General features: G+C 40.5%; 2 protein-coding genes across 2 annotated transcripts; both read right to left on the bottom strand.

Annotated features, from left to right (window-relative positions):
• Positions 1–4,820: 4,820 nt before the first annotated feature.
• Positions 4,821–7,531, bottom strand: LOC139305239 (uncharacterized protein C11orf98 homolog). Its single transcript, XM_070929183.1, has 4 exons — positions 7,457–7,531; positions 6,169–6,293; positions 5,956–6,053; positions 4,821–5,642 (listed from the first exon to the last, which is right to left on the bottom strand). Exons 1-4 carry the CDS (start codon positions 7,493–7,495, stop codon positions 5,494–5,496), a joined length of 411 nt encoding a protein of 136 aa, XP_070785284.1. The 5' UTR covers positions 7,496–7,531; the 3' UTR covers positions 4,821–5,493.
• Positions 7,532–10,298: 2,767 nt separating this feature from the next.
• Positions 10,299–14,097, bottom strand: cradd (CASP2 and RIPK1 domain containing adaptor with death domain). The gene is made up of 2 exons (XM_070929174.1): positions 13,800–14,097; positions 10,299–11,690 (listed from the first exon to the last, which is right to left on the bottom strand). Exons 1-2 carry the CDS (start codon positions 14,095–14,097, stop codon positions 11,395–11,397), a joined length of 594 nt encoding a protein of 197 aa, XP_070785275.1. The 3' UTR covers positions 10,299–11,394.
• Positions 14,098–15,875: the final 1,778 nt, after the last annotated feature.

The following is a 15,875-nucleotide window of genomic DNA, read 5'->3' as shown; positions in this document are numbered from 1 at the left end:
AAAAACACACAACTTTATTCACTGATTTTGGTGAAACTCCATCATTTTATGGAGAAAATGTGTTCTGGTTTTCCCTCTGATGTCCTCCGGCTGCTCTGCCTCAACTCTCTGTGATTTACGGAGTTTCCTGATGGACAGAAAGCTTTAGAAAGTGACTGCTAACTGCTGCTAACTGTAGCTGCCGTTAGCTCAGTTAGCTCTGAGCACCAGGGGAGTGTTGGTGTTTACACCGCCAGCACAGGAGCTTTGGACCGCCGGGAGGAGGAGGTTTTCAGTCCCGGGCTCTGAGAGTCAGATGGTTAGTCAGCTAACTAAGAGCATAGATATAGATATAGGCTTTGTTTTCTTTCTCCTTCTTCTTGGTGGGCGTGCTGTCACTGCTGTGCCCTGAGCAGATGACCATCCCTGAGGCTTATTACGTAATACGTCTCACGGAAGTAAGACACGACAAGCGAAGGGAGCGTTCAGAGCAGACTGAAGACTGAGCTTTCGGCTCACAGGGATTACTTCTACATACGTTTAATAAGACTATCCAACATTGTAACTCTGTGTATATGACAGAAAGTAAGGAAAAGCATAATAGGTCCTCTTTAAATGAAATATTTTCTCATTTCAGTTTGTTCTGTTTTGGTCTACTGAATGAAACAAGAGGACTGAAGCTTTTTACTTGTAAATGAAACCGTCTGATAAAGCCATGAGGAGAACTCAGGTGTGACATGAACGCAGCATCATGGATGGCTGTGTCCAAACAGAGCTTTGGAAGCAGAATTAAGGACAGACAGAAAACCTCCATGAAAAATACCCATAAAAATGTTTCCTCGTGTGGATGAGACGTCTGCAGCTGTCGACTTAATTAAATCAACGGATTTCCTCGATCATCGATGCTGGAGGGAAATGTCACCTGCTGCTGACTGATTACAGCAAAACAACACAAATATAAATATATAACATATACGAAGGAATAACAAAGTGGAACCAAATGGCAATTCAGTCTAACTATGAGTCTGATTAAATGCTGAATTAAGGAGAAAGTCAATATTTCCTTAATGGCGAAAAGCAAGTCTGTGGCGTTATGTAACAACAGATCCACGTTACAACATCAGAGAACCCTTTACATGAGTTTCTACAAGTTCCAGAACAAACGACATGAAGACGTAGTCTCAGTGACAGCTTCGACTGTATGTGACACTACAACGTCCCCGAGTCCCAGATCTGTCTCAGCTGACAACAACCGAACAAAAAAACTAAATTAGAAATCAATCTGCGGAGGAGAAAATAGAAATCTAAAAATGGAAGCTGCTCCTTCAGGAGCCGACGCAGAGTAGCTTCCATTTTTAGATTTCTACTGAAAGTGAACGAGGTCAGTCGGGTTTTATTGATGGACACGTTGATTTGTCTCCAGCCTTCAGATAAAAACCCCAAATGTGTCGTATTTCAGGCAGAAACTCACCAGAACGACAGACGGTGTGAACAGTCCTCCATCAGATGCTCCGTGGATCTTTGGGTCCACAGTCCACAGACTTTACCCCGGCTCCTGTGAGGGACGGGGGGGGGGGGGCGTTATTTCACCTTATCTGAGCCACTATCAGTGAGTCTGAATCAGGTGTGTTCTGCACCTTGATCATGTTGTCTGGAGGCTTTAATTGGACAAACATGAGCAGAATCCATCGAAGGCTGATCATAGGTCAAGATTTGATAATAATAATCATAAACTTTACATTACAACGTGCTTTGCATGAGAAAAACTAAAAGACAATTACATGAAATCTGGAAAATAAAAGTGCAGAGAATAAAACAGAAGAAGAACTCAAGGTCCACTTACTAGCTTTTTGTGGAGCTTTAAACTGAATCTCATGGGAGACGAACTGAGGAAGACAGATGCAGTTAAAGCTCAGAAAAAAGCTGGTAAGTGTTCCTTGAGTTAATGTTTTCAAATGAAGATGTTTGTAACTGCATCAGAGCATCGACACTGACTGAACATATGTTGAAATGAATGCTGAATATTAAAGAAAGCATCCTGTTTTGATTCGCCACCAAAAAGTTAGATTTTCTGATTTCCCCCACATTTTATTTATCAAATATATTAATGATAAATCTGATTTCCCTTTATGCTGTTTCTAAGCCTTCTCCTTGAGGAGAATAATTCTGGCAGAGAAATACTGAATCCCCTTATTTTGTTGAAATGTTATCATATTTTAGTGCCAGAAGATGTCAAACCATGTTAAAACCAAACCATGAGTCATCTCTGTGTAATCTACAAATGTGCAGCCAGGAATAACACAAATGACCTTGTGTCCTCCCTGCTGTGTTATTTTCTTTATTTTAAAAAGCGTTAATTAAAAATCAAAAACAAGGTATTTCCAATGTGTGCTCCATGTACACATCTACTCCACCAGGTTCAGACAGAAATATACTACTTTTCACTTTCAGGCATATAATCAGCTTATAAAACATTTTGTAACTTCCCTGAAAGGTGCTAATCTGCATAATGACTCATTTCACTTTTACTTAATTAAGTAAACATTTTTTAATAGTTTGAAATATTAATATTATTTTTAAATTGTCGTTTTGCTTCTTAAATTTGAGGATTTGAATTCTTCTTCCACCACAGGTCTAAAAAGTTCTGCCTCAGCTTCTGTTCATAAAGTCTATTCAATACGTTCCCGACAGGCGAACTGAAGGCGAAGCACGACATCGGCGGGCGACGACGCTTCGGTTCGGCTGAGAGTGACTGAAGCGATGAGCACCAAGAGAAGAACTCAGTCACCAAAGAAACTCTCAGTGAGCTCCGGAGGAGGAGAGCCTGGACAGGAAACACACCCTGCCGCTGGAACACCTCTTCATAACTGTATTGTATGTTTTGGTAATATTTTACTGTATGTTATATGTGTTTTATGGATGTGGCTGTTTTACTGTGTTTTTGCTTTTTTAAAATATGAATAAAGATTTCTTAAAAAGGCAAGAGAAGAACGAGGTTAAAACAGATGTGAAACAGGTCCGAGTCTAAGGAGCAAGCTCCGGTGCGTCCACCGAACTGCGCCGTTAGCTAGCTAGCTGTTTGTGGCTAATAAGAACTTGGAAACACTTCTTCAGGCGAAAGCGAAGCTACAAGCCGCTTCGCGCGCGCGTCGTCAGAACTCTGAAACTGCTAGCTTAAAGGCCATGTAGCAAAGTAAAGAAGCTAATTGTTACACATCGCAGTAAAACACGTTCAAAGTCTCTTCAGTAGCTTCATAGCAGGAAGCTAATGTCTGCCTTTGTGTGGCTGTTCGCTTGTGGGTTATTCGTGTACCACCTGCCGAACTAACACGTCGCTGTACTGGTTCTAATTGTGCTAATGTTACTGGATCATGTAGCTCAAACTGGGACACAAGGCAGCGTGGTGTGATTCTGCTGAGGTCGGGTTTTTATTTTCCCTCCACAGCTTCACGGTTGTACCTTTATTTTCACCGAGGACACAGATTAACTCGGCGCGGCATCCATCATCCATCCGTCGGTCGGTCAACAGTCTGATGAGTCGGTGTTGGACTGGGACTGGAAGCCCAGCAGCAGCAGCAGCAGCGATCCCAATCAAACCAGTTCAGTCCCAGTAAGCGAACAAGATGTTTCCCCCATCCCGAGAGGACATGTTGATGAAGAGCTGGTGGCACGATGAAGAAATTCGTGTTTCTCCTTTAAATGTTCAATAATAACCGTCTCTCCGTCATCACCGGCCGCGTTGAACGGTTATTAAAAAGCCATAAATCCCGTCGGCAGCATCTGGTTTCTGTCTCCTGGAGGATGAACTACATTACATGATGGCTGGTGCGGAAGATCTGCTCCTCTCCGGAGTCTGACCCATTTTAGTCTTTGTCCTCTGGCAGGGGGGAGGGATGGAGCCTGCATCCCAAAATCTGTCGGCAACACGCCGTTTTAATACCTCTACTAATTGGCTTGAAAAATATATTTATATGCGAATAAAAAGCTTCTTCTTCCCTTTTAAACCTCGCGTTTAGATACAAATCCCAGTTTATAAAATGTCTAAATATAAAAGCAGTTCACAGGCAGCTTCATCAATAATTGAAGAGGATGAACAATACATTTGAAGAAAAGCACTTTGTTTTTAGATCACAGAGATAAAGAGTTTACTTTATAAAACCTCTCCATGTATGAAATATATGGAAGCTCATTAACGCCCAGAAAACAAAATATATGAGACAAAGTCAAAAAGATTAAATATTGAGTCAAAATGTTTCAAATGTTTGGAAGAAATAATAGACATATATAAAGATAAAAAAAATGAGATTATGGAGATTTACTAAATCAAAATTGTGATTTACTTTTCACTTTTGAAGTCCAAGTGATGACTCAAAATTATACTTATTATAAATCTTCACATACTATTAAGTATTCTAATTTTGATTTAAGATTCTTTTTATTTTATTTTATCATTATTAACTTTTCCCAGGTTGAACATTCCTGCAAGGATAATTTTGATAACAAAGATTAACATTTAGTCATGATTAAAAAAAGAGAACATGTAACACATAATTATGTTTTAAGACAAAGGTGTTAAATTATCACATAATATTGACATATTTAAGTCAATATTGTGATATATTATCACATATGTATGTTACCATTTAAAATTCTAACTTCAACAATGTAAGGCGACAGGAAAATTACAGAAGGTATAAAAGTATATAACGTCAGACTTTATATGCAAGTAAAATTAAGGACTCTTTAAGATACTGTCGATAGTATTTGAAAATTATATATATATGTATATATATTTATGTCAGAATGAAACAAAGAACAGCAGAAGCTAAATGTTAGCAGTAATTATCGGTTTAATAAAACAGTTGATGAATGTAGTATCGCCATTCTTCTTTTACAGATCTGCAGGACCTGTGACATAAACAAAGCCTTTGAAAACACAGCAGAGTGACGACTTTCACATGGAGTTTTATTCTGGCATGACTCTATGGAAGCTCATTTCTGTCGGCCAGGAAAATAAAAGATGAAGTGTATATAAAACTAGAAATACCTTTGAAAATTCTAATAATATTCTTAACTATTATATTCTGAGTCAAAATGATCAGCTGTGTGATAAATTTGATTTATGTCAAATGTATTTGTTATTAATTAAATTAAAATTATGAGATAATTGAGCCATAATTTGTCTTCATTAAGTCTACATTAAGTCTTCACTTTGTATCTCATAATTTTGATCTAAAACGTGTTTTGACTTTTATTATTACATTTAAAGTCACAATTATGAGGCAGCAAGTCAAAATTAGTCTTTGAGTCTTCCATACATTCTTGTATCTGTGAATCTTTGTATCCGTCCAGCATCTTTTCATAAAAACACATCTTGTCTGACTCAAACAGCAGCAGACTCAAACGTCAGGCCAGTTCAGAGAAAACACTCGGCCGGGTTTCAGAGTTCAGTTCAGAGATAAACTCGAGTCACTGCTCAACACCTGAGAGACAACAGGTAATCCTGCCCTCTCGTCATTCCATGTCTGCCATCTCTACGTCCTCCTGCGATCCGGCTGGTCTCTTCTTCTTCTTCTTCTTCTTCTCCTTCTGGGTTGGAGTAGATGATGAGTCCTGTTTCTTCTTCAGTGGTGGTGGTGGTGCTGCTGCTGCTGCTGCTTCAACTGAGGAGTAAGCCAACGACAGAGGAAACATTTTAGAGTGAGACGTCATCATGAAGCATCACAGTACGTTAACATGCTGATGTTAGCATTTAGCTCTGCTGTGCTGTGCTGCCTCAGAGCTGCTAGCATGGCTGCAGCCTCTCAGTCTGGTTTATTCCACGTGTCGGCCTTGTTAAATGACTAACAGTGATGTGCGAGAAGCAGCCTGTATAACAGGTCTGGGTCCAAACAGTGAGAACACGGACTCAGACTTTAGAAAGTAAATGGATCTGTGTGTAAAAACAGTGGAGGTCAGTGTAGTGTCATCAGTTACCTTCCATACCGGCCTTCTCCTGCTGCATGTGCTGCAGCTGTTTGAGCAGCTTTCGCTTCTTCTTCCCAGACAGAGTGATGTTCGTTCTTGGACTCGACCTGAAATAAAACACAAAGTCAGACAGAAACATGACGACGTGTCTGATTTAGCAATCACCACTCCTATTAATCATGGACAGAATATGAATCCTGGCAGGTTTCATTGATCACTGACTTTCTCTTCTTCAGGTGATGGACGGTGATGAGACCCTGATCCACCACAGCTCCCACTATCTGATGCCTCTTCCTCTTCTCTTTGCTCAGAACTCGCCGCCGCTTGAAAAGATTCTTTCCCAGTTCCTGCAAGACGACAACGAAATGAGTTCAAGCAACAAGACAGATTTACGTTTGCAGCTGTTCTCCAGGCCGTCACAGAGAAACCTGAACTTCATGTCATTAACTGCAGAACAACCTCAAGGGTGAAGAGGCAGAAAACAGACTTCCTTTTGCAATGTGACCACCAGGCCAGCAGAGGGCAGGCTGACAACACAACAGCAGTGTGTCTCTCTCATGTGTAATTACAGTAAGCTTCAGTGTTTCTGACATAAATAAATCTGTGACCATCTTTCCAAACTTCAGACAGTTGAATAACGACACTTCCAGAAGCTCAAAGACCTTTCTTCTTATATTAAAGTTGATTTTCAACCCTGTTTGATGACAGCAGGCTGTAGCTACTGCATGAGAAAGGTTTGTTGTTTGTTCTGGTGTAAAGTACTCAGATCCTTTACTGAAGTAAAACCACTACCACCACACTGTGAAAATACTCCACTACAAGTAAAGGTCCTGCATTCAAAACCTTACTGAAGTAAAAGTATGTAAGTACTGTCAGTATCACAGTAAAATGTTCCCCGTCAGTGTTTCTGGATTCATATTTCTGCTGCATTCACATGTCTGTAGATGTTTCAGGTTGAGCTCATGTGGAGTACTTTATATACTGTTGGGTACTTTCACGTACTGACCAGCTGATCCGAGGAGGCTTTAAATAGTTTATTTAGCTGAAGAAGAAGAAGGAACTCTTCATCCTTCAGTTCATCACTAACATCTGGAGATACATGGTTTCCACTGGACAGGAAGTAACTAGTGACTAAAGCTGTCAGACAGATGTAGTACAAGTATCAAGTACTAGATCTCCCGCTGAGATGTGGTGCAGTAGAAGTAGAAAGCTGCATAAATGGCAATACTCAAGTAAAGTACAAGTACCTCGAACTCGTACTTAACTACAGCACTTGAGTAAATGTACTTCGTTATATTCCACCTCTGCGCATGACTGTTAATCAAACCAACCTGTAAATAAGGGAGCAATAAACAGGCTAGCTATGCTAGCTAGTGAAGTAACAGAGTTTACGTTAGCTGTCCTTGCTAGCTGCTAGCTGCTAGCTGTCCGGCTAGACATGAGTTAGCTGCGGTAAAACACTTCCTGTTCTGTATCTTCCACATCGTTACTATTAAACAGAGTTTCTCACAGTTTTCGGTCTGTTGATCTTCCCTCCTGGAGGCGACATGCTGACCCTCTCACATGGGACGAAACGAGCTTCTTCTTCTGCGGTTTCCGGGCAGACCTCAGGGCTCGCGGCTCTTTACTGCCCCCTCAGTTCAGTCCACACATTACAGGGACAGGCCTTCACCTCCAAACAGACAGCCGAGGAAGAAGTATTCCAATCATTACCTTAAGTTAAAGTATCAAGAGGAATAATATTGTGTTATACTGTTATATTATTGCATCATTAGTATTGATGGGTTAATATGTAAACAGTACTTTACAATCGATTATATTTTATAAAGTGGTCGCGTGTTTTGTTTGTAAAATCTTAATTTGAAAAGTAACTAGTGACTATAGCTGTTGAATAAATGTAGTGAGGTAGAAGTATTAAAGGAAATAATCAAGTAAAATACAAGTACTTCAAAATTGTTCTGAAGTACAGTACTTGAGTAAATGTACTATCAGCACTTTACTTAAAGTGTCTATAATGTTGATTCTAATAACACTATTATTTAGCAGCTAAAGAGACGTTTCCCTCAGGAGTTGAGGCCAAAAACAGGGACTTCATTCAGGATCATGTTGCTCTGTAGCTGCTGGACGTTCAACACATCAACTGAAAGGTGACGACATGTTCACATTGTGTTGTCAGGTTGCTCCTGCTGCCACCACGTGGTCAACACAATCAATTATTGCAGCTTTAAATGATCAAATTCAGATGATTTTACCCCATAAAGTTTCAGTTTCCATCATGATTCCACCTTAAACTAAAAACAGGAAGTTTAAGGTGGTTTGAAGGTGTTAGCTGAACTGTAATCAGACTCAGTGTGTGTCTTCTCTCTCCTGTTGTTGTTTCCATGTTTACTCTAGTTTGTTGTTGTCTGTATGTGTTTCTATCTGCTGCTGTGGTGACCCACATCCCCCTGCAGGAACCAATCAGGTTTAATGTAACCCAGAGTGACTCCACTCACACACACACACACACACACACACACAGTGTAACGTTGCTGCAGAGATTTTACCAGGAAGTCAGAGGGATTCTGGGAAGTGAGACTGAGACGGGATCAGAAAAAACCCCCAAAACAATCATGAGAAGACGAAAAAACCTGACAGACGAGTTCATTTGTGACTGACGGCTTCAGACTGGATGTTTCTACTGAAGCAGCTGCAGTCAAAGTTAATTAACGTTAGAACCCCGAAGATTTCCCTTTCTGATGCTGTTTAATGTCAGCACGTTTCAGAGCCATTCAAAGTAGTTTTATCTCTCTATAATATATATATATATATATATATATATATATATATATATATATATGTATATATATTCCATTCCCACACCTGATTCAAATTCCCTTTATATGTCTTTAAATGAGGGGTTGACAGATGCAGCATCCAGTGTTACTGTCTGTAATCTGATCTGATTGATAATAGCTAACAAGTACATTTACTGTACTGTACTTAAGTACACATTTGCAGTACTTTACTTGAGTCTTTCTTCTTCTCCTCCAGTACATCTCAGAGGGAAATATTCACTGCGTTTATCTGACGGCTGCAGTGCTTTTACACATTAAAACACACGAAGAGTTTATAAAGTCTGATGTTTTGTTATTAAACACTTTATTAAGTCCAGCTGAATCGATCAGTCCATTAATAGATCAGTGAACTGACAGGAGGTGAACTGATGGTGTGAAACCATTTTCTGGTTCCAGCTTCGAGCTGATAGTTCAGAATGAGCTCCACCTCAACCAACTCCAACAGCAACATCCTGCTTCACATTAATGAGGAGGAATAATCCTCTAATGACAGAATCTATAACAGGAGGACAGACACAGGAGGACAGACACAGGGGACATCTGACTGCTGGAGTACTTTAAGGACAGTTTACTGATTATACTCACAGACTGTTACTGGAACAGAGTATTTGTACTGTGTGGTATTAGTACTTTTACTGCAGTTGACACACGAACAAACACAAAAAGATGTGAATATTTCTCTTGTTAAAGGTTAGAGACTCAGAACAGTAAAGAATGTTGAGGATGTTAAAATACAGAGTTACAGTCGTCCCTAAAACAATAAAAAGCCCCTACAGGCGTCTCCCTCCGTCAGCAGCAGCCTTTAAATATTTGCACTTTCTTGGAAGCAGTGAGGATATAAAGCCGAGCGTTCACGGCTTTCTGAGAAACTCACAGGACTCGCATGAGGAGCTGCGTGCAGTCACGCACACACGACTTGTTTCTGCATTAAATCCACAGAAACATCAAACTTCTGCTTGAGCTGTTCAACAGTCTCAGAGGAAACATTGTCTTTCTTAGTTCAGCATACACGCTGTTCATGATCAGGTCTTATTATTCAAGTATTGATTTATTCAATTTTAGTTCAGTTAACTCATTTTTAAACGTTTGAGTTGAATCATCTTTAAATGTTTTACCTGTATGTTTGTTCAATATATCTGAAAAATGATGAATTTATAATAATTTCACCAACTGAATGACATCATAGTAGTAGCAGTTTATAATCCTTTAGCTAAAAACTTCTACAGATCGGCTGTTTTTAAGAAATGATTACAAAGCTGCAGTGCATCCTGGGATGTTTTTTGGGGTCTGTTACATTTCGAGAGATAAAACAGATAAAAGTGACTTTCAGAAATAGTTTCACTTAATTCTGATGATTCCTTTTTGGTCTTTTAATCTCAGATTAACAGTATGAACATTCTTTAGTGTTAGACATGAATCAATCAGCTCGAGTTCAGAGCAAATCACATTTCTCAGATTTCACAACTCAAAAAGACCTTAAAGAGTTAAAAAATGAAGATGAGGAGCAAACGTCCGGACCTTTCAGATTGAACTTTATTTTCTTTTACAAACATTTCAACAAAGAAAAGAAACTCTGGTTCTGGTTTCAGATCTCGTCAGTCCACCTTAAAACCTGGACGCAAGAAAGATCTTCAGCAGGAACCGGAGCTCTGCAGGCTGTTGAGGACTTAATGAAGTACAGCAAGAGCGGCCATCGTTGTTGCGTTACTGTGTTAGTGTGTGTTTTATGACACACATGTTTGTTTCTGTGACTTGAAGAAATTTGTGTCGACTTCCATAAAAAAAAGCTGAAATCTGAAGAAACAAACATGGAGGAGAAGAAGAGACAGACGGTCAGACAGGAAATAAACACAGAAACTCTTTGGACGATGGATCCTCTGGTCCATAAAGCGCCACACAGTCCTTGCTGATGTATTTAAAGGTCCCATACTGTAGAAAGTGAGATCTGAGGTCTCGTTTGATTATAAAGCAGCTTTAGGTGAAATAATATATAATGATAACAGTAATATAATAAACACTGTGAAAGATTCAAAGCGCTCTGTCCACAGAGCCATGCACACAGTCTGTACTCGGACACTGCGCCTTTAAACCAGTGATGTCACTGATACAGTCACCGCCCTCAGCCCCGCCCCCAGCAGGTCGTTGACCGACTCTTCAGGTGTTGCAGGTTGTTCAGTTTGTCTCACAGGTCGTGACGGAACGTCGGTTAGTTTCTTGATGGACAGATGGCTTTACTTGTTGCTAAAGTAACCGCTAACTACTGCTAACCGTAGCTGCCGTTGACCAGTTACTAACTAGTTACCAAGTCCTATTAGTTAGCTGGCTGACTGTGCACGGACTGGGAGCTCGGAGCCCGGGCCTGAAAACCTCCTCCTCCCGGCGGTCCAGAGCTCCCGTGCTAGCGGTGTAAAAACCAACACTCCCCCGGTGCTCCGAGCTCCCGGTCCGGGCAGAGTCAGCTAAGCTAATAGGACCGCAGCAGTTAGCGATTACTTAAAGGTATAATAAGAAAGTGAAAAACATCCGTCACCACCATGTTAAGTCCTGAACAGAGGGAGAGGCACCTTCATCAGACCATAAACTGGAGGATCAAAGATGAAGTGTTCCTCCGTCACATCAGGACGTCCTCCAGAACCGACGGATGGACGCCGGCAGCCTCCAGACTCTGCAGCAGCCTCTGAACTGTGGCTTTCTTCCCGTCGCTCCGTCTCCACTGAACCAGACCGGCCAGAACCGCTCCGTGAGTGCTGAGCGAGTGATCGGACCGGCACCGAAACAAAGCCTCCGCGGACAGACCCAGATCCATCAGGACCGCCTCCCACTCGCCGCCGAGCCGAGCCGCCAGCCGGGACAACTCCCGATCCGAAGGAACCTTCTGGAGAACCGAGTCAGGAAGCCGCCAGATGCCTGCAGAGAGACGACAGCAACGTTTCCATACTTTCAGATCTGAGATTCAAATCCGGTTTCACAGATTCATTCTGACTAAACTTAGACTTTGATCTCAAAACTCAAAATTGACATTAATATCTCAGAATCATGACTTTTCGTCTCAAATCTCTGACTTTAATCTCAGTCTTGTTTGTCTTCCTGTAAAACTACTTCTGTGACTGAATGACTAAGACTGGTTTTATTCTCGGCATCGTATCTTCCATAAAGTCCAGGTTTTTATATGGAGCCCTGGTTGTGGCCCTTTAATCACATGACTGCACGTCTGCAGTCGGTGATCAAAACAATAAAGACAAAAAGCACCAAATGTCTTCTTCATGTTGAGTTTGTTCAAAGTTTCCAGGTTTGAATGATAAACTTTATTGGTACTGTCGTCGTCTCTCTGCTGTGAGGGGGGTGTGCTGTTTGGTCTCCATTCATTGGACAACAGCATCAACAAAAACAACAGAAAAAAAAAATACTATCAGTTGTTCTTCAGTCAACACGTGTTGCAATTGGTGTTTTTCTTTTCAGTCACTGTGACACAGGAAGTGCTGCTCGTACCTCCACGTGCACTTTGACTTTTATTACAAAGCTGTAATGAAAGTTTATTATTTATCATGAACTCAGAAAATAACATACATGTTGCTGAGTTTCATCATTTGTTTCATAGGCCGGAGTTGTTTTTATTTTTGTGAAGCACTTTGTAACCTCGTTAAGAAACGACTTTATTAATAAAGTTTATTATTAGAACTTGTCGGCGCTCTCTGGTGGACAAACTCTGTAACAGTTGGAGCTGAAAACATGAGCTGAGTCTTTGGATAGTTGTTTCAGACCCATCAGCAGGTCCAGCACTCCTTTGGTTTAGTGAGTTCATGATTCAAATATGCTGCGAAATAAACAGAAGCATTGTTTTCTTGAAAAATGACTTTAAAAGGATCAACTGATTACTGAACTAGTTGCTCTGGACTCAAACCCCCTTATTTGTCAGTTTAAGGGTTAATTAAGAGGCTGATAATCTGTGCAACTAAACCAATGAAGTTACCATCAATTATGAATTATTAGTTTAACTTTGTGCTGAATCGAGGAGCTGGTTAATTGATCAAATGTCTGTAAAATGTGAAAAATGTCAGTTTCTCAGAGTCCAAAGTTTCAAAACCCCCAGAAGTACCCCCAAGGTCTTTTTAAATTCTATTGGTTCTCATTTTTTAACGCATTCACTTTAATGACCCAGTTTATCTGAAGCACTTTCACTGTTTATTATATATAGATGTATGTGGTCAGCTGATCTTTGATTGTTTTTGATTTACTGTCTATTTGAAATCAAGTAGCTGCCGTTTCTAATGTTTTCTAATTATGAATTGACGTCACGGTCTCGTCATGGTTCACTATTAGTCGCTCTCTCTGTGTTTCTGTGGAGGTTTTGTTGATGATGATGCAGCTCCAGAGACTTTTCCTGTCAACATGAAATGTGTTTTAAATGTGTTTTATGACTTCAGTGAGTCACACGAGTTCACAGACTGAGAGAAGCAGCGTCTCAGCGTGTTGTTAACCTGTCTGACTGCCAGCTTTTCAAATATCCAGCTCTGCAGCTTTAACAGAGAGGCTGCTGCTGCCAAGATTCCTGGAAAGCAGGAGGCAGTAAAAGGCGGAGGAGGGATGGGGGAGGGGGAGGGGGAGGGGAAGGGGAAGGGGAAGGGGGAGGAGGCCCTGGCAGAAAAAAATCAACTGCTCCCCTCCTCCTGGTCTGTCAGGACTTCTGTAAAAGGTATGTCAGAGGTCCAGGCCCCGCAGGGAGCACCGTGGGTGTTGGGGTGTAACACACCTGCAGCTCTGCCTCAGACAACAGGAGTTAACACAGTTTTCCTGCTGCAGTCATGTTTCTGACTGTTGGCAGCTGAAGTCTCACTGCTGTCTTCTACTGACAACCAGGTTTCATTTTGTGATTTAAGTTTAATCTTGTTTTCTTAAAACAAACTAAAGTTTTAAGCTGAAGTGGTCTTTATGGAGAAACCCAGTGAAAAGTTTTAAACTGCTAAAGACTTTAACTGTGACGTCTTGCACCTGCGTGTCTTCTCCGCGTGGTCTCACCTGTTGAGCTGGGTCCGGGTCGTGTCTGGAGCTCCAGCAGCAGTTTGTCTCTGACCCAGCTGAACTCCTCCAGAGAGCTCAGGAACGAGTCGAAGGCCCGGGGCCCGCGGCTCGGCAGGATGTCCAGCAGCTTCAGACTTTTCTGTCTGTTTGTCGGCTGAGACACGATGTCCTCCACCTGAGTCTCTGTTAAAATGTCCTCCTGGTACAGAAACGGAACGATGGTGTCACTGACCAACAGCTGCCCGGACAGCTCCAGTCTGTGTCCCCGCAGCAGAGCTTTGTGTGCCGGGTCCATTTAGAGGAGCTGAGAGCTGTCACTACTCAAGTGAAACATACTAGTTATCTCATACTCAACTAACTTGACAATTCATCTGGTCGTGTGATAGTTACTAGCCTGGACAACTACACTTTGCTCAATGCTATTGTGTCCGACTGGAAACATGCCAGCGGAACCAAGGTTTTGCAAACGCTAACCATTTAGTTTCCCATGATGTTTTTTTTTTTTTAGACATCTTCTAATTTAGTGCAAGACTTTATTAACAACAGATTTAATTAAGTGAATCATCATGGACAATTCTTCAATTCGGCATGCATGTGATACACCAGTTATCACTAAATTCAAAAGAAAATCTCAACGTTTTGTACCGACTAGCACCTGTTTCTAAAGTGGTGGGCATTTGCTAGCTAACAGCGTAAGCTTATGCTAAAATTAAGGTTTTGTATGAAAAAAGTGCTACATTGTTGATCAAATGTATTCCGAATTTACAAAAAGAAAATACATTTTCTGACACGTTCATACTTTATGTTCTAACAAGTCTTAGTAGTTAACAGCAAAAGAGGAATCAAAAACCGGTAGATTTTTCAATGAAGTCAGGCTGAATGGTTTCCATACAGTGGACAACGGGACGTGTAGGGACAAGGGCAATTCAATCGACTTTATGGCAACTTCATTTTCGAAACCTTCAGGGACTCATTCATATTTAATATATCAAGCACCACTTCTTACAAGAAAAATGTTTCGTACTGACTTGCTCTTGTTTCTACTGTCCTGTTACCGTGCTAACCGTAACGTTAGCTGACAAACAGCATGAGCTCATGTTTAAATGAAGGCTTTTAGTAATGTAAAGGCTTCTTGTTTTGTAAGATATATACCGAAGTTACCAATAACGGTAATAATGTATGTTCTACCAGGTGTTTATAGTTAATAACATTTCGGCTCAATGGTTTTCATAGAGTAGACAACGACACGTGATGTGGCAAGCACAATAAAACAGACTTAATGACGGATGAATTTAGGAAATTATTAGGGACTAATATTCAACATTCATGAAACACATTAAGTAGCATTACTCACAAGAAGAAAACTGAAGGTTTCGTACCTCTTGCTTCCACGATGAGCACAGTAGCTGCAGTGTGATCCAATGTTAAAATTAAGGTTTTTATGAAATACACTTCTTGATAGGTCAAATATAAGCCGAATTTACAAGAATACCTGAAATCTTCATGAGGGCTCATATTTGTTTTGTCTATCTGGTGTTTTTACCGATGAACAAGCAAACCTAAAACTGCAGGATTTATGAATAGAGATCCTCTCTTCATCCTCCTATTCAATATTTATTTTTAAGTTAAGGTCAGCAGCACCGGTTTGATGTTATTATTAATGATTTCTGGGTTCTGTTAAAGTCTGTATAATGTAAAAATGTGCAATTATAATAATGTCTTAACACATTCCTGTTGATCTGGTAGAAGGATCAGTGTTTTGGGTCACATGATGTAACAAGAACAAATTCAAAATGTTTGCACAAAAATACAAACACTCCTGGGGAGTCAAAATCCTGTGGTAGAAAACTATTGGCTTACTATGTCATACTTTTAACTTTTTTTTACATTAATGAGGGTGAAAACTAAAACAAATAACTCAAAATACAAAAGTGAAACATCAGCAAAACAAATAAGTTCTGAGAAACAGTAAAACATTGTGTAATAAACAGAAACCAACACCATGATGAAGCACCATATAAAAGTTTTTATTTATCTCATCAGCATTACAGAGGCAGAACTGCACATGCTTTC

The sequence above is a fragment of the Enoplosus armatus genome, chromosome 22 (assembly GCF_043641665.1).
Source record: "Enoplosus armatus isolate fEnoArm2 chromosome 22, fEnoArm2.hap1, whole genome shotgun sequence".
Classification (NCBI taxonomy): Eukaryota; Metazoa; Chordata; class Actinopteri; order Centrarchiformes; family Enoplosidae; genus Enoplosus; species Enoplosus armatus.
The sequence above is the reverse complement of the archived record's forward strand: the minus strand, read 5'-3'. Positions and strand labels throughout refer to the sequence as shown.